This window comes from Sphaerodactylus townsendi, linkage group LG11 (assembly GCF_021028975.2).
Source record: "Sphaerodactylus townsendi isolate TG3544 linkage group LG11, MPM_Stown_v2.3, whole genome shotgun sequence".
Lineage (NCBI taxonomy): Eukaryota > Metazoa > Chordata > Lepidosauria > Squamata > Sphaerodactylidae > Sphaerodactylus > Sphaerodactylus townsendi.
In genome coordinates this window covers 54,048,053-54,071,630 of record NC_059435.1, presented here as the reverse complement: position 1 = coordinate 54,071,630, position 23,578 = coordinate 54,048,053, and the positions used below count along the sequence as shown (strand labels likewise).

The following is a 23,578-nucleotide window of genomic DNA, read 5'->3' as shown; positions in this document are numbered from 1 at the left end:
TACTAGGTTTAGAATGCATCTTCACAAGATCTGAGAAAATCCTGCTCGCAAGTCTTGCACCACAATGAAGTTTTCTAGCCCTGAGCTGTTCCCTGACATTACAGGATACTGTCAATGTAAAGAAAAAAAGCATGATTATTTTCTAGTTGCTTAAGAAGGAACTCAGGAGTCTTCGAACAAACAATGCGATACATCTGCCATTCAAGTTGGCATACTGGTCTCTTTGCTTTCTGAACTTCATTGGGATTAAACAAGTCATTAGTTCATCAGGTCATCATAAATCAGAAGCTACTTGAGGACACTTAACACAGAAACATTCTTCAGTGCCACTCCATTGATTTCAGGATCTCTACGTGACTTAACCTAAGTAGGATGTAAGAGATGCAGTATTTCTAGAACTGCCACAGTTTTAACATTAAAGTCCCTAAAACTGAAACAGTTTTATGTTAATGACAACTGAAAATGGTGGGATAGTGTGTAACATGTTTCTTGGAATCTTTAATGTCTAAAGAGGCAGTAAAACTTTTTTTTGGAGAGAGACCCAATAACTGCAGAGTAGACAATTTACCTATCCATGTGAGACATGACAATTTTGGAGACATCTGCCCCAGCTTCCTGCATAATCCGAATGATCTGAAAAGGAGAATCACTATGCCTGCCAGGGTGGATTATAACAGGGCAGCCGAGCTGTGACTGGGCGTGTGCAGTGGCTTGAAGTACTTTGTTTTCACTCTCTGTCAGAGGCCAAGAGCATCCAATTTCTCCTATTACGCCACACTTGATGTTGGTTCCATCCGCTCCATTGATAACTTCATTAACAATAACCTCTGTCAGCTGGGGAAAATGAATGTTCTTTTAGTAACGTCTCTTTTCATATAGCACAGTATCAACAGCTTAACAGAATCAATTTCAAACATGAAGAGAAAAGATGAACAAGAGGGCTATTTTCTCATGTCTCCCACCAGTCCAAAAATGCTCTTATTTTCTAAACAAAAAGTAGAGGTATTAAGCTTAATACTACCCCAAACACACATGAAACGGGCTATTCATAAAGCATCCCCCATATCAGGGGAAGCAACAGATGACAAAGATCTGATAAAAGAATCGTATGCCATTTAGAATTGGACTAATATAGGATTGATGGGTGGTTAAACTCAAGTGTTTATATATGATATGCTTTGTGGTCATATCCAAAATATAACTCTAGTTCAATAATGCTAGCCTTATAATATAGCCAGGTAACTGCTTTAAGCAATATCAGTACTCATTGTAGCTTTTTGATGGTGGTAACTCTTTCCCAGGCAGAAAGCTGCACAAAAGTCAGAGAAAAAAAATCTAGAAATCCACCTTAGCTGGCAGATCATTAGCTGGTATAAGCACATTGTCCCATTCAAGCAGTTACGCTGCTGGATGAAATATCTCCAACTGAATAATTATATATTTTGTAAATGGAAAATCACCTACCCGTGTTTCCCCGAATATAAGACAGTGTCTTATATTAATTTTTGCTCCCAAAGATGCGCTATGTCTTATTTTCAGGGGATGTTTTATTTTTCTGTGTTCTGTTCGTCGGGCATGCTTCCAAACAAAAACTTTGCTATGTCTTACTTTCGGGGATGCCTTGTATTTCGCACGTCAGCAAAACCTCTACTATGTCTTATTTTAGGGGATGTCTTATATTCGGGGAAACAGGGTATATATGTTTATCCATGAATGGAAAAACTGTGCTCATTTGGAAATCTGTCTTTCCTCCACAGTGTAACGGTGTTGACATAAATTATCATTATTACAACTGATAGATATCAGAATGCTAAAGGATAGTGTTTTACAAGTTCCAGAAACCTGAATTATCAGGCCAACCTAATGCTATTCAAGTCAATGGGCTTGGAGGGGTATAACTCTGCTTATGATTATATCATGTGCTTGGAGTTTTTCTATAGAAAAACTATTTTTTTAACTGGAAAATCAATTGTTTTCATCTAAATCAAGGGTATACAGTACTGAGCAATTGAAACAGAAAGCATTTCTTACATAGGAGGCACTTCCACATGAACAGAAAGCATGAAAGCAACACACAGATCAACACTCACGTCATTCACACAACATCTGAGGCCAGACAGACACTTCACAGGAATATAATAAACTCTAATAGCTTTTTCTTTGTTAGCCATGGCAGTATATATGATTCATTTGTATTATTGTTATCCATTTGGGGAGGGGTAGAAGGAAATATGTAGCATATATTACACATGCTCTTCATTCCCAATTTTGAGACTTTTTCTAATCATGTTAAAGCTGGTTTAGACAGTTTAGTTTAATCAGAGTTTAGCCAAAGAAGTGCCTAGTTTTCAGTATATTCTAGTACGTACCTGTTCCACTGACTTTGCTCTTGTCTCAGCAGAATGAGTGGCGTCTACATAAAAACCAGCTCCAGCAACAACATGAACTCTGGTTTCTTCTGAAAGCTGCTTTAGGGTCTTCATGTCCCGTTTGATCCCCGTGGTTGTGTTTTCCACTATCGTCCCACCACCTACAGCCTTATAGTGCAATAGCTCCTCCCTCACCGCATCAGTCTCTTGACACAGGAGAAGATTCTCTTTGTGGCTATAAGGATTCTGTTTAAGCCAAAACAAGTTCTTCATCTCAATGGGCCGATCTGACAATGCTTCCTGCCCTGATGGAGGTGGGTAGTAACAGCAACTGTAGTTCATCGTCAAGTGTTCGTGGGTCATGGTGTAACCAAGTTGGCTAGGGTCTATAAGGCCCAGCACAGTCTGAACTTTGCCCTTCAATGAAGGCATTTTCCCCCCTTCTTATCTTTATTCTTAAAAGGTGAATGCTGGGGAAGAAAAGTAAACAGAAGGCATTAAATATTCCATACCACTTTCACTGTACACGCTTGAGAGAAGACTAGCACAGACTAACAAGGATATTTTGGAGGTAAATACCGTGTTTCCCCGAAAATAAGACAGTGTCTTATATTAATTTTTGCTCCCAAAGATGCGCTATGTCTTATTTTCAGGGGATGTCTTATTTTTCCGCTCCATAGCTGCATGCTCTGGTCAACGGGCATGCTTCCAAACAAAAACTTTGCTACGTCTTACTTTCGGGGGATGCTTTATATTTAGCACTTCAGCAAAACCTCCACGACGTCTTATTTTCAGGGGATGTCTTATTTTCGGGGAAACAGGGTAACAATCTGTTGGCAAATCAGTCCCTTTGCCAAATCTGTGCAATGAAGCTAAGAAGATTTGGACAACACTACATCATCTAATCCACACCGAGGGGTTATTATTGTTATTATTCTACAAAATTTATATCCAGCTTTTCTGGCCTTACAAGGATGGCCAGGGGGGATAAAGATTTAAAACATACATGATAAAATTACATTATAAAACCTTTAAAATCAACTCCCTTCCAAACATATAATTTACACAATTTTTTTAAAAAAGTCAAAATATATACAAAGCAGTTAAAATACATACAAAACCTTTCAAAAACTTGGTTAGGAAGGAGGGATCATTGAGGGAATGGCGAATAAAGACTGTAACAGAAGGGGACACATCAATCTCCCAGGGAAGAAAGTTCTAGACCTTTGGTGCCATAACCGAGAAGGCCCTTTCTAGAGCTGCTACCCATCTAATCTCAGAAAGCAGAGGTACCTGAAGCAAGGCCTCCAAAGATGACTGTAATGGTCAGTCTTAGGAGGGTATAACACAAAACCCATGTCCTCATTGAAGGAAAAGAACATACAAGTGGATAACTACATACAATGGCCTCAATTGCCTTAGGCCGTTTCCACACGGCGGCGGAAACGGCTGGGTTGGCGCTTCTCGCGCCGACCCGAAGACGCTGGGACCGTCCACACGGACGGTCCCGGGAAGAGGCGGGCAGCCGGCGCCGCGGAGCGCCGGCGCCCGCACGACCTGGCTTGTCCCTGGGCCTCCGGCGTGTCGCCGAGGCCTGGGGACACGCCCCTGGCCCTTCGCCCTGCTCGAGCAGGGCAGGGGCGTGTCCCCTGGAACCTCAATGCGCGAGGCGCGGAGACAAGGTGAGATTTCGGAGTCGAATCGAGGTCGGCCCGTGAAAGGCCGCTGCCGTTCGCTCAGCAGCGGCTTCACGGCGGCGTATTCCGAAAAGAACGCTTCTTAGCGTTCTCGGAATACGCCGGCTGCGGGGCAGCCGAGGCGCAGAAGCGGCGAAGCGGCGAGCTGCACTGCAGCTTCGCCAGCCTCGGTCGCGAGAATGGCAGCCTGGAGACGGCGTTTTTACCGTCTCCAGGCCGTCATTTTCCGTCCATGAGGAAACGGCCTATGTCTATAGATAGGGTTCTCAACGCATACCTCTAGACTTGTTTTTGTCATGAATAGTCCCAAGCCCATACATGATTACAGAATATTTTGGAGCTAACATTAGAAAAGGAACAAGAACAGCTGCTAATAAACCTAGGGTAGGTTGAACATTCCTTTTACGTCCATACTTATTTTGTGAGCTGCTCCTGCGGTATAAATGGGATGGGGAGAATATTAAGTCTTACAGTCTTTGGAGCACACATGGCATCTGACAATGATACTGAAAAGATACGGGTGAAGCATTTGGAACTCTCCATTGCTTAGGCACAAATGAGCTTTCACTGGATAATCAAAGAAAGGGAAAGTCCTTAAAAGATTCAGTAAGGCCACAGTAGCAGTAGGACTGACTGGAGATGGAACCTCAAGTGAGACTGACCCAAAAAAGCAAAGGGAAGAAATACATGAAGGAACTGTTATGCTAGGCAGGTTGAGAACCCAAAGAGGATTTCTGGAATGTTAGCAAGATCCAGTGTACAAAGATAACCAAGGGATACTGAAGAAATCCCCATAAAATTGCCAATCTCCAGATAGAGATCTCCTCAGATTACAACTGATCTCCAGGAGCCAGAGATCAGTTCACCAGGAGAAAATGGCTGCTTTGGAAGGGGGACTCAATGGCATTATATCCCACAGAAGTCCCTCACCCTCCAAAGGCTCCACCCTAAGGTATTCACAACCCAGAGCTGTAAACCCTAATTTAGCAAGAAAATGTGGGAGGCTCTGCCTTTTTCTGCCACACAGGAGACTCTCCCAGGGCAGATGCCCCACAACTATGTATGCAAATCAGTCTTGGAAGCACAATAAATGACAGAAAATAATGCAAATATCTGACTATGCATATATCGCTAACTTCCTCAGTGCAAGAATTTGGATCTCTTTTCCCGAGAAAAGCAACAAATGACAAAATTAATAATGAATATTATATAAAATATTATTATAGATTGCAATTCTAATCAAATAGGGACAAATACCTTCTTGTTCATTATACACAGTGATCTTGAATGCAGTACTCCATCAGCTATGCAATAAAATGATCCAACACCCTCTCTCAGTAAGCCAGAGTTGTTCTGAGCTTGGGCCTGGCAAAGCTGCCTATATCCTCAGGACGCTCCTGCTTCCACAATATGGGTGAATCAAGTTATAGATTCCCTATTGTTATCTTGCATCTGTAACTTCTTTTCAGACCTGGAATACCCCATGATATTTTAAACTGCACATGCTGTGAATTCTTTTCTTAATCTAGTTCTGACGTAAAGATTTTGTGACTCCTTTTAGGTTCAAACTCTGGCAGATATTAGAGTTTTAACAAAAATCCAAAGTGCTTATTGTCTCCCCTTCCAGCTAGCAAGTATGAACTATGTATGTGTCAGAGGGACAAGTGTACATTTTCCCTCAGAAAATGTTCAGAAGGTAGGCAGGCCACCATGCAGACTAGGGTAAGATGGTGGAATTCAGGCCCTCTATGATAGATAATATGCACAACTATTACAAGTTGTGCATATCACAGTTACAAGTAAGCAACTCTCTAAATGTCTACAATATCCTGTAATAGAAACACCTGTTTCTCCTCATCCAAAATCTTTTTTGTTTAAATTGAACCTAAGGAAAACGTCTGTGAAACTAGAAAACTTGTAGGTTCCTTTCAGACATCATGTGAAACAATATAGCTATGGTTAGAATACCGGTATGGTTAGAATAACTGTCGGGAAATACATATAACCAGTGGTGAGATTAAAATAATTTAACAACTGGTCGTTTACAGGCACCATTTTAACAACTGGTTCTGCCAAAGTGGTGTGAACCTGCTGAATCCCACCATTGCATATAACACTACTTTTTTTTTTTTGTGGCATCAAGTCACAGCAGACTTCAGAGGGGTTTCAAGGCAAGAGATGTTTGAAAGTGGTTTGCCATCGCCTGCCTCCACATTACAACCTTAGAGGCTGCCTATCCAAATGCTACCAGAGGTCAACCCTGCTTAGCTTTTGAAATCTAACAAGATCAGTCTAGCCTGGGGCTATCCAGGATAGAACACAGCTCTCCTGTGGTTAAAGTACATCCAGTCAGAATCTGGTTGATTTATTAACCATAGCTACTCTTAAATATGCTTTTTTTATGAGATGTATGAATGCAGACATCCAGGGTTAATCCTGGCTTGTTGCTTAGCAACACCTTTCCATGCCTCTTGCTACAGACAGAAGACAATGGAACCAATGTATTCCAAGGCAAACCACGATTTGAGTGATCGTCTGCTAGTTGAATCCTGATTTCACAAATAATCTAGTTAAAATAAGCCATCATTTTGTGTGATGTCTGCACTGTATCTTGTCTTAAAGGAGGTATTGTAACACTACTCCCACTATATTGTCTCCAATGGATCTGTATGGCTACCTGCATTGTATAGGACAAAAAGGAACAAATTAATAGCTCAAGGTGGGAACTAAAAAAATTCTTTAGAAGATCCTTGGTTAAAGCAAATTGCGAAACATGGGAGGATCTGGAAGAGCTAAATAAATTCTCAATCTTGAACCTTTTTCCCTTTCGTTTTCTCCTGTCTACATAGTACAATAAAGTATCTAATCATTTAAGGAACGAACCTCAGAACTGAAAGGAAATGACTTTCTATCACCTAATAACAAGTTGAATTATGTATTATAACTTTAGCATGGAAGCCCCCCGCCACCATAGGTCACTGGAAGCCAAATTACATTGCATGACTTTAAGATGGAATGCCCTCCCCTGCCCCCCCCTCCATATTTTTCATTCATCTGGTCATACTATCTGATTTATCTGGTGTTGATTCTATAAATTGTCTAGCCTAAAATTAAACTCCACCTTTGGTAATATAAGGACTGTGGCTGTTCATTCTGTTTATGGGCTCTGTTTTCCAAAGAGACTCATGAGTTTAAATTAATGGTACGGACAGAGTCTAATAACTGCTGGCCTCTTAACCAGAAAGAACAGTGATTGGTCCTTAATCCAATATACCTTGGTATAGAGTCCTACAGTCCTTTGCAATGAGTACGGTTAATTTAGTCAGCCAACAGTACATCACAGTGATGGCGAACCTATGGCATGGGTGCCAGAGGTGGCACTCAGAACCCTTTCTGTGGGCACACGTGCACAGAGTTCATCATGTGGGGGGGCGGAAAATCACCCCCCCATACTCACATCTAGGCTAGCCTGGGCACGATTCTTTACCTGGGAGTAAGCTCGGTTGCTGGCAATGGAGCTTGCTTCTGAGTAAACCATCCTAGGGTCGTGATTCACCCATTTGAAGCGTTACACGGTTGCTTCACCAAGCTTACTCCTGAGTACTGTGCACCTCGGAGCCAACCATTTTTTCTAAACTAAAACCTTAGTATTCAGGTTAAATTGCCGTGTTGGCACTTTGCGATAAATGAGTGGGTTTTGGGCTGCAATTTGGGCACTTGGTCTCAAAAAGGTTTGCCATCACTGGTATATCACAATACCCCATTAAGACTTTAATGAACTATGGACAGGGCTTCTTCAAATGTTTACTCTTCCACTGCTTTTTGAGCATCAAGACTGAAGAAAAGTTTTGCAAAACATTTTTATAGCTTCTTCTCTTATTTTCAGTTGGTCTGAATAAAAGTATTGGTAGCATACCATTGCTTTTTGGATTTTTTTCTTATTTTTATACACCAAATTGTGTGTACTAGAACATAATTTGGAAGGTAAATAGTCAAGCAAAACAATTTGCCATTGTTCAGGCTCTTCCATCAACTTTCATTCTGTGTGTGTGTGCGCGCGCGCGTGTGTGTGTGTGGCTGTATAAAATAAAAAGTTGACAGTACCTTTTTGAAGGTAGGAGATTAGCATCCCCCCTTAGGGGTAACTATTTGTTTTAAAAAACAAACATAATCCTTGAAGTAGAAATGCACCTATATTCTTGTTAATAATTATCCTTATATGTCTTACACAATGCAGTCTTCGGCAGTGTTTTACCTTTCAAACCCTTTAACTTCAACAGACTTTGAAGTGTGCAACTCTACTTTCAGGATTGCTATTCATATTTGTTCCTCACCTATAGCCTAATTAAAAGGTGTTTTTTGTGTAACTTGTAAAAATGCTCTTATTTGCAAGAGCAGCTTTCTTAGGAAATAATGGCAAATGGTTTGGTCTCGTATTTCATCTACTGTTAATTGGGCCAGTTCCTGTCTAATTAATAACCGGTTCGGTCTAATCCCCAAGCACATCACTAGGTCAATGAAGATATGCATCCGTACAATTTAAATAAAATTTATTTTGTGATTTGATACAGAAAGTTTATGTTTAAAATATTAGAGCGGGAAGCTCCTCTCAGTCTTTTTAACAACTAAGGCTATGGTGTCCATAGGCTTGAGGTCAGCTTTTGCAAGGACTAGATCCCTACCATTTACAATTAACTCAGACTCTCATATTTAAGTTTACTTTTCATATTAACACTAAACATAGCTGACTGCCTAGTTCAAGTCAGATCTGCCTGATGGTAGAAGCAAAGGCTTGAGGACATGTAGTTATAAGCTCCAGTCAGCCAAAATCATCAGTTATGAAACAAAATACATGTTTAATGATGTCCAGAGGACAGGACTAACTGGAGCATACATTATTGATTAAACAAAAACCCTCCCTGTCTGCCTTTTAGCGCATAATACCATAAACATTGGTTTGTTACTGGTAAAAGCCCTCAAAGCAGATTTTTCAGAGTTTCCCTTTCCCTCTATTAATGCAACAGATAAGGTGGAGTCAGGAGGGCAACGCGCCAGAGGTCCATTTCTTCCAGAGGCACATTTTTTCAGGGCTGAAGAGTGTAACAAAACATCAAACTGGCACCCTTTCATAGTGCTGGAGGATGACCTACCCAAAACATGCTATTATAAAAATAAAGCGTCCCGCAGAGAAGCAAGTGGGGTCTGTGTCATTGAGCCATCAATGACTGACTGATGTGCTTTGTGAAATCTAAAAGAGACAGAAAGCTTCACAGATGTCACATTTACATCTTTTGTAGAACAGGGCACGAAAATCCAACGTTAAAAAAAATTGATTTGCTATGGAATGAAAAAGGCAACTTTAGATGGATGCAGCTGACCTCTTCTAAAGAAAAACCTAATTGGAGGGTAGAACCATAATGGGATTGTAGTATGCAGGTCAAAGCAACGACTTGTTTATTGAAAGCAAATGTAATCTTCATTTTGCTGGAACAGGTTCCTAGTTTATTAACACTGGTCAAGTCACCAAACAGAGCTATACAATTGCAAAGATTTCTGAAGGGATTTCTCTAGTGCAAATCATTAAAGGCAAATGCAAGCACAGTTCCTTTTGATTAAATTCAGGTTGTCTGACCCAGCTATTAATTGACCACTTTTGATGAAAGCTGGTGCTCTGTTAGAGCAGCCCACAGTTCTGGGAAAGGTACAGTGATTTGACTCATGTGTGTAGTCAAGGCAGAGAGGGAGAGGGAGACAACAACAAGCTAATGCAACTGTATGAAATGGCAGGCTTTTCTCATTTAAAAGAGGTGTTCTCATATTTAAACAAAACCCACTGGATCACTAGTGATGTTAAACCCCATGCATTTTCAAATTAAATTCTTCCACATGGCTTCCTTCCAGCTCCACACAGGCTAGTAAAACAACACTACAAAAATGTTTTAAGTATGTGTTTTTTTTAAAGCCCTTTAATTGCTCATTCTAAGAACACTTTTTATCTTGGCATACAATGTTATACATGCATTAAAAGGAAATAATTCACGAAATCAGCTGTTTTAGCTTGACATTCAAGACTAATTTTTTTATCAACTCCTTTCTGGCAAAGTTAAATTAATCTCATTATCAAGTAATCTTGTCTGTAACGACCTGGGTTGGGTGCATGAGCATGTTTCTGCAAAAATATCTACTTACAGTCTGCAGATTCTGTCTGCTGAACAGTCCACTATGGCGTGTGCGCACCAAGCACTAATTTTTTGTATGGCATGGAAATGTGACATTCAGAACTTCCCAGATCTTTTGCAGTGAAGAACTAAAAGTTGAACATTTGCACTGATATAGATGCTATTGCCTTGACTTGTTCTTTTCCAGATATTAGGCCGGTACCACAGAACCCAAAAGGGTAATACCTCTGACCGGTACAAAGATTCTAGGTTTTGGGGGTGCTGCGAAGTTTCCTTTAAATACCATCAGGGGGTTCCATATAATATGAGGGAGGGTTGACCTCTATCAAATGCATCCACTTCTTAGGTCATGATGAACTGTGCAATCCTAAGCAAAGCTACATCCTTCTAAACTTGAGTGTTGATTCAATTAGGATTGAGCCATAGGATTGAGCCAGCGTGATGTAGTGGTTAACAGCAGGTGCACTCTAATCTGGAGGAACCAGGTTTGATTCCCATTCTGCCACTTGAGCTATGGAGGCTTATCTGGTGAACCAGGTTAGCTTGTGCACTCCAACACATGCCAGCAGGGTGACCTTGGGCTAGCCACAGTTCTTTGGAGCTCTCTCAGCCCCACCTATCTCACAGGGTGTTTGTTGTGGAGGGGAAGAGAAAGGAGATTGTAAGAACCTTTGAGTCTCCTTACAGGAGAGAAAGGGGGGATATAAATCCAAACTCTTCTTCTTCTTCATAAGTATAAAGATGCTGCCTTTCCTTTTCACCAATGCTAGTGATCTGCTCATTCACCTTTCCTCATTTTCTTTTACCATAGGATGGGAATAGCATGCAGCAACTGTGAAAAAAGAATTATGTAGGATTGCCAAGGCCCCAGCCAAAGTTAGCTTGGGCCCTTCCATGCTGTTTGTAAGAGTTTTTTCTCATGCTTTTGGCCTGATAAAGAAAGTTATCAAATCACGAATATTATCTGCCTTTTGGAATGTATGTGTCTGAGTGAAACCACTCTCCTTTCCTCCCCCGATTTTTTCCCACCCTTTCTTTCCTGGTACCTCTATATTTCCTTCAATATATTTGAAACCTTGCTTTGGAAAATATCTGGTTGCTGGTAGCCTATTAGAGGTACTTCGAGCTTGCTTGCCCCCTATCCAGGTAATAACCCCTAAATCACATGTTCGGCTTCCCTAATTGAGGGTTCCTCCAGGCAGAGTGCAGTCTTTCCAGCTAGCCAAACTATGGAAGCAGAAATAGCAGCCCCCCTCCCCCCCCCCAAATAATTGAATTTAATTCCCTCAAACTCATTCTGGATGAGTGTCCCAAACCCAAGTTAGAGAGAACACATGTGGTAACAAGCAACAGAATCCATGAGGTAACAGATGGTCCGCAAATTAATTTAACATAAGTAATATACACTATTGAAACCAACATGAGCCACAAAGAGAAAGTGGGTATGCATCTTATGTTTTACATTCATAAAGGTTTATGTTCTGTATTCACACAGATAAGTGAATCCAATGGACAAAACTTTTGCAGAACTGTCCTTCCAAAAACAACAGCAACACAAGCATCATTTTACTTAATAAATCCGTGCTGGCAGAACAGTTTGGATATCAGACCCTGAGTCACTAATAATGCATTCCTAAGTTATCTGTATATTTTGCTTTCTATGGCAACCTCTTATTGCCACACTATAATAATCACATACACAGCCTGTGTGTGCTTGCATTGCAATCATTTTGACTTGGTAAGCATATTTTAATGCTATTAGCACAGACTTTCTATAGAAATGCATTAAAACACAATTTGTTGTCAATGCAACCCAGAATTATAACAATGCTAGATCCCAACTGCTATGACCCTCAAGTCTGCAACTCAACACTGTCTCAATAGCTGTTTTATTACATTTTAGAAAAATATTATCCTGTCTTGCCTTTTTAAAAAGATGTGTTACCCTCAATTTCGCATCAAGTACTTTCAGAGTTTTATTTATATAGTTATATAAAAACGAGACACTCCAAGTGTTGTATCTTGGTTAAGTATATTTATTCTTGTGAATAGTGGTAAATACTAATGATTAATAGCATCCCCCCCCCCCCCAACACACTGGAACCATCTGTAGATATTTCACACAGAAAAAAAAATATTTTTAAAGAACGATGTGAGAAACGTACTGCACATATTAAAAGTGGTACTGTGGGAAACCACTTTTAATCTTAAAATAATGTCCTCCGTGTGTGTGTATAAAGTGCACCAAGTCACAGTTATCATATGGCAAACCAGCAGGGTTTTTAAGGCAAGAGACTAACAGAGATGGTTTGCCATTACTTTCCTCTGCATAGCAATTCTGGTATTCCTTGGTGTCTCCCACCCAAGTACTAGCCAGGAACAACCCTGCTTAGCTTCTGAAATCTGACAAAATCTGGCTAGTCTGTCCCATCCAGATCATGGCAAGGTCCCCCCTAGATTTTATTTTAAGAAGAAGAAGAAGAGTTTGGATTTATATCCCCCCTTTCTCTCCTGTAGGAGACTCAAAGGGGCTTACAATCGCCTTGCCCTTCCCCCCTCACAACAAACACCCTGTGAAGTGGGTGGGGCTGAGAGAGCTCCAAAAAGCTGTGACTAGCCCAAGGTCACCCAGCTGCCATGTGTGGGAGTGCACAGGCTAATCTGAATTCCCCAGATATGCTTCCACAGCTCAAGTGGCAGAGCGGGAATCAAACCTGGTTCCTCCAGATTAGAATGTACCTTCTCTTAACCACTATGCCACTGCTGCTCTAGGAGACTTGTAGAAATATTAATGTTGAGAGGCAGCTGTAACATTCTTACCACACTAGACCAGATTTTTCAGCAATTGCATAGTAACTGAACACATGATACCACGTTACATTTGTTAATACATTATTTCAAACTAGGGGTGAGTGGAGTAGTGACTGAGTATGCAAGAAAACAAAAAACAAAATTATTCAGGATGCTGAAAACCAAGGCTGACTTTAAAGAGCGCCAGGAAGATCTCCAAAAATTCAGTCAGTGGGCAATAACATGGCGGATGATGTTCATTGTAGGTAAGTACAAGCTGATGAACGCTGGAACAAACAATCCCAACTTAAAGTATAGAATAATGGGGTCTGAACTTGCTGAGACTGAGAGGGAAAGGATCTTGGGGTTGTAGTAGATGGCTCAATGAAAGTGTCAGCCCAGTATGCTGCTGCAATGAAAAAAGCAAACCTTATGAAAGGAATTATTAGGAAAGGGATTGAAAAATGAAATAGCTGATATTATTATGCTCTTGTATAGATCTATGATGTGGCCTCATTTGGAATATTGTGTGCAGTTCTCAGAAAGGACACCACAGAGCTACAAAAAGCACAGAACAGTGTAACCAAAATGATTAGGGAGTTGAAACACCTTTCCTATGCTAAAAGGTTGAAGAGTCTGGGACTTTTCAGTTTAGAAAAGAGATGATTAAAGAAAAATAAGCACAGGTGGAGAGAGTTGACAAAGAAAACATTTTCTTCCTTCCCAGTGGTGTACCGTGCATAAATGGCGCCTAGAGGCATGACCGCCTCCCTGCTCCCCCCGGCTCTCCGTGCCCCCCCTTACAGGAATCAGAAGGGAGGGCAGGGCTCAAGGGAATGCTAGAATGGGCCTGCAGGGAGGTGCTGCCTCCAGATAGGTGCTGCCACCCGCCATGGAGCACCCGCCCCCCTCCCTGCATCCCTGCAGGCCGGTTCCTGCTCTCCCAAGGCTTGCAGGGATCCCGGGAGGGGACGCCACAGCAGGCAGCTCAGGAGCACACCATTTCACCATAGATGGGAGCCCCCCCACATGATGAAACAGAATGCGCACTGGGACATGGGATACCTCATGTCCCCATAAGTTGTATGCCACTGTCTCTTCCCCAAAATACTAGAACTCGAGGACATCCAGTGAAGCTGATGGGAAGCAGACACAGGAAGGACAAAAGGAAAGACCACTTTACAGTAAGTGGTTAAAATGTAGACTTTGCTGCTAAAGGGTGTGGTGATGGCCACAGGTATAGATAGCTTAAAAGGGGGGTTGGATAGATTGATTAAGGGTAGGTCTAGCAGTGACTACTAGCCATGGCAACTAGAGGGAATCTCCATGTTCACGGGCAGTCAACCTCTGAATCCCAGTACTAGGGACAACATCAGGAGAAGGCGTCAACTACTATGCCCTGTTGTTGGACCCGCAGAGGAACTGGATGTCCACTGTGTGAGACAGGATGCTGGACTAAATGAACCACCGGTCTGATTCAGCAAGGCTCTTCTTAGGTTCTTACTGAAATAGACCATTGATACATCAAAGTATGAGTAGACAACATACTGCAGCAGTTCTCCAGAGTTTCAGATCAAGGACTTTCGCATCACCTACTACCTGATTCTTAATTGCATACAGCAGGGATTCAACAAGGGGTCTTCTGCATGGCAAGCACTCCTCTACTAAGCCATGGTCACTCATCAGTGGGAAATGAGACCCAGCACGCATTTGTATTTGACTTTGTATTGTCCTTTGTACTGGAAACTGGGCTCAAACAAGTTCTTTCTTGGCAGCTGTGCTAACACCATTCTTAACACTATCTACAAGCAACGCAGTTTAAATAACAGTAGGCGCCATGTATTTAAGAAATAAAGTTCCTAAAATGTTAGCCAGGTTTCACTGGGTGGGGAGAATTTTCATAAGTAACCTTTATAAACTGTTAGTAACTTTCATTTAACTTCATTATGAGGACTTTCTCAGTTCTCATGAAACATATAATTTAACCCCATTACCCTTTTCAACACAGCTCTTATCCACAATCTCTGGTAGACTGGGGCAGCAACCCTACACTTTCCTGGGAATATGCTCCACTGAATAAAGAAGTTACTTTTGAGTATATCCACTTAGACTTGCTCTCTTTGTAACTTTCTTGGGCAGCAACCCTACAAACACCTTCCTAGGAGTACACTCAACTGAATAAAGAAGTTACTTTGAGTATACCCACTTAGACTTGCTCTCTTTGTAACTTTCTCTACTTTTCCCCTTATTCTAGTAGAGAGAAGTACTCTTGTTAAGCATTACATTAGTCACTAATTATATGTTAGTTCTGGTCACCTTTGCAAAATATAATTAAACATTTGAATGCCACCGTTGCCATCTCCAATTATAACAAAAGGAGTGATTGCGACATGGTGACATTATGGAGCACATTATGCCTGTTAAACCTCTTAATCCAAGAAAAGCGTTAATAATGATAGCTGACATTTATATAGTGTTTAATATAACAATCCCAAAATACACAACAGGGAAAATTCAAAAGCACATATTACAGGGGTCACTTCACCCATCTACTTTACAAGTGAAACACAGCAACTTTAAGACAGATAGTACGGCAGGTGAAGAAAGAAAATGAAACAGAGCATGAGTTTGTGAGAAGTTGCGGGAGAGACTTTGAGTGACCAAGTACAGTAGTTTACTGTTAATTTCTACAAACAGTAACCTACCGGTAAATCCTTTTAGGTAGTAAATGCTTGGGACAGAGATCTGCCTTCTGCTTATATTCTTTGCTAAACACACAGATGGTGCTAAATAAATAGCAATATTTGCCAAAAAAAAAAGCAAGTTTTCAAAACACTGCATGCCTTGACCATGGTGATTTAAGGTACTGCAAGCTTTTCCAGGAACAGAAACATCTATTCAACTGCTAGAATCCTTTCTGGAAGTAAACAAAAACTGTCTAAGGCCCTTTCTGCACGGGATAACACCTGTAAGGAACCCAGGTTAGGAAGGAACTTCGCACGGATCCTGCTCTTAACGCGGATTTGCTCCGCATTTCCATCCCTCCCACCAAGATTCAAATTATGTGCAATTCTTTTGTTTTAAAGTGCCTCGCAATGCGGCCCAGCAAATGGCTGCACTTGTGAGGCACATTCGAACAAGAGAATCTTTAAAAACCCTTCCCCGCTCCCATCTGTGGAACCATGGAGGGGAAACAGGCCGTATCAAGGCCCAGGGGGTCAGTCCTGCCTGCCTACGAAGAAAAAAAAGGCATGCAGGGAAGAAAAAGAAATGAAAAAATGCACCTTCATGTGAAGGTGCACGCCCGGGCCAATGCACTAGGACAGCCATCTGTGCAAAGGGGCCAGGGCGAGGGCAGGTTCATGTAACCCACCTTTCTCCCGTTTTTTTTGGCCCATGTGGAAAGGGCCTAAGATGAGTGACACCTATAATATCTTTGATACTGATTATATTACTAATGTTCGAAACTCCAAATCATGCATAGCATGTTTTAATCCAAAGTCATCTTTCTTCAGCTAAACCCAGTGGTGGGATCCAAAAATAACAGGTTCCGATGGTGGTGGGATTCAAACGGTGGCGCTGCTGCACACACGCACCTCCAGTCCCTATTGGGCAGGGAGGTTGCTTTAGTAACCCCTTCTCGGCACTCAGAAAAAATCAGTAACCACTTCTAGAGAAGTGGTGAGAGCTGGTTGGATCCCACCTCTGGCTAAACCTATTGATAACCACCTAGAGCAAGTAAAATGCCACATCCAAGAGGTCCAATGTTGCCTTTGTTATGAACACCTCAGGTCCTTTACTAACAAAATGTTTTTTAAAACGACTCCCATGGAGAAACACAAGGAAAATATTACAATCATCTACATGGGTTTTCAATTCCAATGTACCACTTTTTAAAACATTAACTTAGGCAGATCATTTTTAAAATGCTCCTAAGGACAAACACATTATATATGGATCAGCTCTTAATCTTACCTCATATTTATTTTATATGCCTATTTTTCTATAGATGTTTACATGGCAATGGCAGGTGCCATAGCCCAGTCGCACCTGTTTTACAATGTTATCTGCAAGGTCAGAAGTCAGTCATAGACTCATGGCTGTACCTTTTCCATTAATCTACATCTCTGACTTTCATGGTGCTTGAAACTGAAGGAGTACAAGCTAGAATAGAAGCATTTGGTCCTGACGCATAACCTGTGGTTGACATATGGATATGTACTTACCAAATCATTAATAATGGCAAGCAGCTTTGCTCATAGTGCTGTAATTCATCTCCTGCTGACTCAGGGATGGACCATAATTCTGCTTCCAAATCTTGCATTCTGTGACAATGCTGCTTATCATACAACATCACTGTGTTCCAGGACAGAGAGGCAGTTACCTAGGCCAGTGCTGGTGCTACAGCTAATGATATCTATAGTTTGTCAACTCCCATCTATTTTGCTGTACTGAGAGAAATGCATCTGTCTTCTAGGAGTCTGCACTAGTTCGTGACTATTCAGCTGTTATATACAACAGGTCCTCTCACACTGGTTAACATGCTGCTGGCTATCCTACTGCAAACTGCATCCACAAACACAAGTATTGCCACAATCACCTGCATTGTGGGAGCAGAAGTAAAAAAGGGAAAGCAAGGAAACTAAATGTACTATTAAATCACAAGACAAACTTGCCCAGATTTGCATCTCAAAGGAAAAAGACAGTGCCCAAGGTAGCCTACTACCAACCTTCACTTATAATATGAGAAGGTGTGACTGGCCCAAAGTCACCCAGTTGGCTCAAATGGCAGACTGGAGATTCTAACCTGGGTCTCCCATACCTTAGTCCAACACTCTAACCATTACACATTACGCCATATTGTTGAAGGCTTTCACGGCCGGAATTACTGGGGTGTTGTGTGGTTTCCGGGCTGTATGGCTGTGCTCTAGTAGCATTTTCTCCTGATGTTTCGCCCGCATCTGTGGCTGGCATCTTCAGAGGATCCTCTGAAGATGCCAGCCACAGATGCGGGCGAAACGTCAGGAGAAAATGCTACTAGAACACAGCCATTCAGCCCGGAAACCACACAACACCCCACTACGCCATACTAGCTCCCAAGTACCTTATTTTAAAGCATGAAAGAAAGGGGTGGTTAATTCCTGGATTCAGAGCAGGCATTTTCATAGACTTGTACAGCAGTCTCTACTTTAGAATCCCAAGAGATTACATGGTGTGACCAAAACTGGGATCATTTAACATCATTTTCAAAACAAAAAAGGGAGATATAAACTAGTCAAATTATTAGGATTGCACTCCCACCTGAATATAGACCCTGCTTAGCTTCTGATTATCTGAAATTGGGCTACGCCATGCCACCTTCTCTCCCCCATGATTACTTGCAGAGTGTGGTAAATTACCACTGAGCAAAAAGATTTCTGTATTCACCCACTATATGTTAACCATAAGTGTGTTAGTGCACCCTCACACACACTTACTTATGTCAAATTGTGAGGCACACAAGGCAAGGTGCTCCCCCACCCCCATGTGACATTCTTTAAACGGTGTTGCAGTTCTTATACTAGCGTGGATGCTAAGCACAACACAGAAGCTTTGCACCAATAACAGTCCAGCTCAAACAAGATGCTGTTTGAGTGCCAAGTCCCATGAGTGATTTCTTTTGCCTAACCATCATCCCAGTTAAACCAAGGATTAACACCCTCATCAAGCCTTAAACAAAAGATTTAAATAAAATTTTACATCGCGTGTGTTTTGTTGCTTATAGTGAAGTTCTGACTGCAGGTACTGAAAAGTACACCTGCAGGTACTAGTGAAGTTCTGACTGCAGGTTCTATAAAGTACTTCTGTGCCACAATTCAAATTCTCATCGGATAAGACGATAAAAATAATACAGAACTCGGGTGGAACTGATTCCATAACCAATTCCTGAAAGCCGACCTTTGTCAAGCAACAAAAACTGATCAAGAACATTACTGGCTCTTGAGGCCATTGCAAGTGTTCCCCTACAATGGAAGACCATAAGCCTTATCGCTTCCTCCGTCGAAACTGGAAGACAAGCCGCACAGTTAAAGGGGGAGGAGGTAAGGGGGCCGCTCCAGCTTGCCTGGGAAAGGGAGGGCGCATTCCTTCCCGCGCTCTCTCCTCGCAAACGGAGCAAAACGGGCAGGACTGCAGCCCAAAGCAAAACAATCTTCGCGCCTCTTGTGGGTCATTGCCCCGAGCCGCCCATGATTGCTACCACGTCCTCCCCTCGTGCTTCCTCGCCCTGGGGCGCGCTCACCCTTCAGTGGGGACTCCCAGAGTGGCCGCCGCTGCTCGTTTTCTTCCTGGCTCTTGCAAACTGGCCTTTGCACCAGAAGGGTCAGGAATAGCACCCTTCCTGGATTAGGTTAATCCCGCCTCCGGCGTGGGCCGAGCCCATGGGCGGGACCCCGCCCTGGAAGGTGGGGGAAAAGCAAAGAGAGCGGGAGGCGGCGCCCGGTGAAATCTTAATGTTTTCTCCTAGCGAAGACGCTTCCAGTTGTGAGCTGTCTGTTGGGAAGCCATCTGAGGAAAGAGAGGCAAAAGGGCAGCCTCTGAATATCCTCAGCTGATCTGGAGACTGAAGCTTGGGCCCCTTTTGCACATGCAGAATAATGCACTTTTAATGCACTTTGCAGCTGGATTTTACTGTGCGGAATAGCAACATCCACTTGCAAACAGTTGTGAAAGTGGATTGAAAGTGCATTATTCTACATGTGCGGAAGGGGACTGAAATTCAGAGTATTTAAGGTTTCAGAAAGGCCTCGTTTGGAAAGGTAAAGCCTTATTCCAAGTTAGAACATTACAGTCTGACAGAAGATGGCTACTTTTCACTCTTCCGTAGAGCGTAATTGGAAGTTTCTGGTTTTTCTAGAATCTAATATAGGGGTGAGAATGCTATCAAAAATAATGGCTGTATTTTCTTGGTATCGATAGTGTGAGAGATTCCGTATGGACTATTTTCCTTTCTGAGCAGTCACATATCTCTTCACCTGACAACGAATCCCTCGCCTCAAGCCCCTTTGACCTGATTGTTGCACATTCTGACAGTGTTTGTTCCTGGTTTTAGAGTCCTAGACTTGATAACTAGAAATATCAGCCTCCCTTTAATTACTTCTGTGCTGCAGCCCAAACTGTTCCCATCATTGTTACACGTGGAGGAGCCTTTAGCAGATTTTGTGACCTCCAGAAAGCATCTGCTCTTTTTCAAATAAAGAACAAATACTCTTGTGGCTCTTACACTCACAGACCCATATGCCCAAATTTCAAGGGCCTAATAAGTAGCTTTCTTTAGCACCTTCAGATCTTATGACATTACATCAGTAATTATCAGAGGGCAAACAGGGAACTGGCAAGGAATTGCATAGATCACTTTGTTTTTCTTGTTCCCCCTTCCCCACATTATTTACTCTTTCTTTGGGCAGCCCCATGTGCCCCCCTCCTTCCTTCTGTCCTTTGCACTCACTAACCAACTTTGCTTTCATCTGCCCCCCTCCCAGTCTTCAGCTTTTCGGATTATTTATTAACTAGCATTAAAGCTCATTGCGCAAAAAAAAAAAATACAACAGGCTATAGAAAACTAATCCTCCCAGGGCAAGAAATGTAGACGGAGCATATCTACAGGAAATGGTGCCCGACATATACACTGAAATTGTGCTCCCACCAAACATCCCAGCTTCACCAAGGAGGGCCGCAGGGTGCTCTGAAGATGGGGAGAGTTAGAAGCTCTCAAAGGGCTGGTTCATTCATGCCAAGTCAACTGTTCTATCAACACACAATGCATTTTCAACTGTCCTTAGAAACAAAATCATGTTACAAAAACATATTTGAGCTTGCATGGGGAAGGGTGGCATACAAATGAATGCATAATTTTAAAAAATGTATACAGCAAGCAGTTCGTAGCAGCAGCAGTTTGTTCAGTTGCAGACAAGACTTTTCCAGAAACTATGTACATAGAAGTCACCACTGGCTATGTTCATAGCCTCTTTTCCATATTAGCATCATACTTGACATGATGGGGTAACTAACTAACTGGTCCTCCACCTGCACTCTGTAGTTGTACTGTACAGCCACTGATATATCATGTAGGCATGAAAATCCCCTGGCATGACTTCAGGACAATGCACATTTTTAGAGCCATCTCCGTGTAATTTTTATTGGCATTTGCTTCATAAAATGTCTTGTGTAAAGATTAAGATCAAAATACAAAAGGATCTGGAAATTGATCCTAATCTTTAAACAAGTTTTATGGGAAAGCAAAAGCTTCCCAGTGTTAGCCATAAATTCAGCTCCAAATACTAAATTAATCTTTTAAAAAACCCTGGCCTTTTGACACACCTATTTCCTAAACCTGTTAAATATTCATTTGATATATTTTCCCAAAGGCACAGCTATCCTCTCCAAGGAAAGTTGCCATCAGAAATCCTTTCAGAAATCAAATATAGATGGTGACATTTAACTTAAGCAATTAATCATTATTAATTGCTTAGGTATTCACAGGAACAATAATAATTAGCTGATCTGAATGTAAAGCATCCTTTCACTGAAAGAGAATGAACTACTGCAGTGAACAGCCAGCTTGGATTGATGACGAAGCAAAGTGAACCTTCTGGTATATAAAACAGTGGATTCTGCACAGGGCAAATGGGTGTAGACAGAAAAACACATAGATTTAGTGGGGGACTTTGAACACGTCCCATCCCCAAAATGAGTTTGTCCCGTTTTATTTTCCTCAACCCAGGATTTTCGAAAATTGTTAAACCAGAAATTCTTTTGCAAAATCCTGGGTTGGAACTCCTCCTGTGAGAATGGCCAGGAAGTAGGCAATTTTTTCCCTCCCTCACACAGTGTCATCCACAGTCAAAGAGAATCCACCTGCCTCAGCAATACATTCATAATTGCCCTGGCATTGCAGGGAGGTCGTTTTTTCTTTTTTTTTCTTTTGCATGTTTTTTTTAACAAGCCAGCTGGATCAGACCAGAGTCCATCTAGTCCAGCTCTCTGCTACTCGCAGTGGCCCACCAGGTGCCTTTCGGAGCTCACGTGCAGGATGTGAAAGCAATGGCCTTCTGCGGCTGTTGCTCCCAAACACCTGGACTGTTAAGGCATTTGCAATCTCAGATCAAAGAGGATCAAGATTGGTAGCCATAAATCGACTTCTCCTCCATAAATCTGTCCAAGCCCCTTTTAAAGCTATCCAGGTTAGCGGCCATCACCCCCTCCTGTGGCAGCATATTCCAAACACCAATCACACGTTGCGTGAAGAAGTGTTTCCTTTTATTAGTCCTAATTCTTCCCCCCAGCATTTTCAATGTATGCCCCCTGGTTCTAGTATTGTGAGAAAGAGAGAAAATTTTCTCTCTGTCAACATTTTCTACCCCATGCATAATTTTATAGACTTCAATCATATCCCCCCTCAGACGTCTCCTCTCCAAACTAAAGAGTCCCAAACGCTGCAGCCTCTCCTCATAAGGAAGGTGCTCTAGTCCCTCAATCATCCTCGTTGCCCTTCTCTGCACTTTTTCTATCTCTTCGATATCCTTTTTGAGATGTGGCGACCAGAACTGAACACAGTACTCCAAGTGCAGTCGCACCACGGCTTTATATAAGGGCATGACAATCTTTGCAGTTTTATTCTCAATTCCTTTCCTAATTATCCCCAGCATAGAGTTTGCCTTTTTCACAGCTGCCATGCATTGAGTTGACATTCCCATGGAACTATCAACTAAGACGCCCAAATCCCTTTCCTGGTCTGTGACTGATAGCACTGACCCCTGTAGCGTGTACTTGAAGTCTGGATTTTTTGCCCCTATGTGCATCACTTTACATTTTGCTACATTGAACTGCATTTGCCATTTCTTAGCCCACTCACCTAATTTATCAAGGTTCGCTTGGAGCTCTTCGCAATCCTTTGCGGTTCTCACCACACTACATAATTTGGTATCATCTGCAAACTTGACCACCACGCTACCCACCCCTACTTCCAGGTCATTTATGAATAGGTTAAAGAGCACTGGTCCCAAAATGGATCCTTGGGGGACACCACTCCTTACATCTCTCCATTGTGAGAATTTCCCATTTACACCCACTCTTTGCTTCCTGTTTCTCAACCAGTTTTTAATCCATAGGAGGACTTCCCCTCTTATTCCTTGATTGCTGAGTTTTCTCAATAGTCTCTGGTGAGGAACTTTGTCAAAAGCCTTTTGGAAATCCAAGTAGACAATGCCCACTGGTTCCCCCTTATCCACATGCCTGTTTACACCCTCAAAGAACTCTAGTAAGTTTGTAAGACAGGATTTGCCTCTGCAAAAGCCATGCTGACTCTTTCTCAGCAGGTCTTGCTTTTCTACATGTTTTATAATTTTATCTTTAATGATAGATTCTACTAATTTGCCAGGAACCGATGTCAAACTGACTGGCCTGTAATTTCCCGGGTCCCCCCTAAATCCTTTCTTAAAAATTGGTGTGACATTGGCCATCTTCCAGTCTTCAGGGATGGAGCCTGATTTCAGGGATAAGTTGC

At 42.0% G+C, this 23,578-nt stretch overlaps 1 protein-coding gene across 2 annotated transcripts in view; it reads right to left on the bottom strand.

Annotated features, from left to right (window-relative positions):
• Positions 1 to 19,455, bottom strand: part of PTER (phosphotriesterase related) — a 39,377-nt gene extending 19,922 nt beyond the window's left edge. For both annotated transcript variants that reach the window (XM_048510817.1, XM_048510816.1), the window contains exons 1-3: positions 19,316 to 19,455; positions 2,370 to 2,839; positions 569 to 834 (exon numbers count right to left, since the gene is read on the bottom strand). In XM_048510817.1, the coding sequence (XP_048366774.1) occupies positions 569 to 834; positions 2,370 to 2,801 (698 nt within the window). In that variant the 5' untranslated portion in view covers positions 2,802 to 2,839; positions 19,316 to 19,455. The remainder of the gene's footprint in view (positions 1 to 568; positions 835 to 2,369; positions 2,840 to 19,315) is intronic.
• Between the last annotated feature and the right edge of the window lie 4,123 nt (positions 19,456 to 23,578).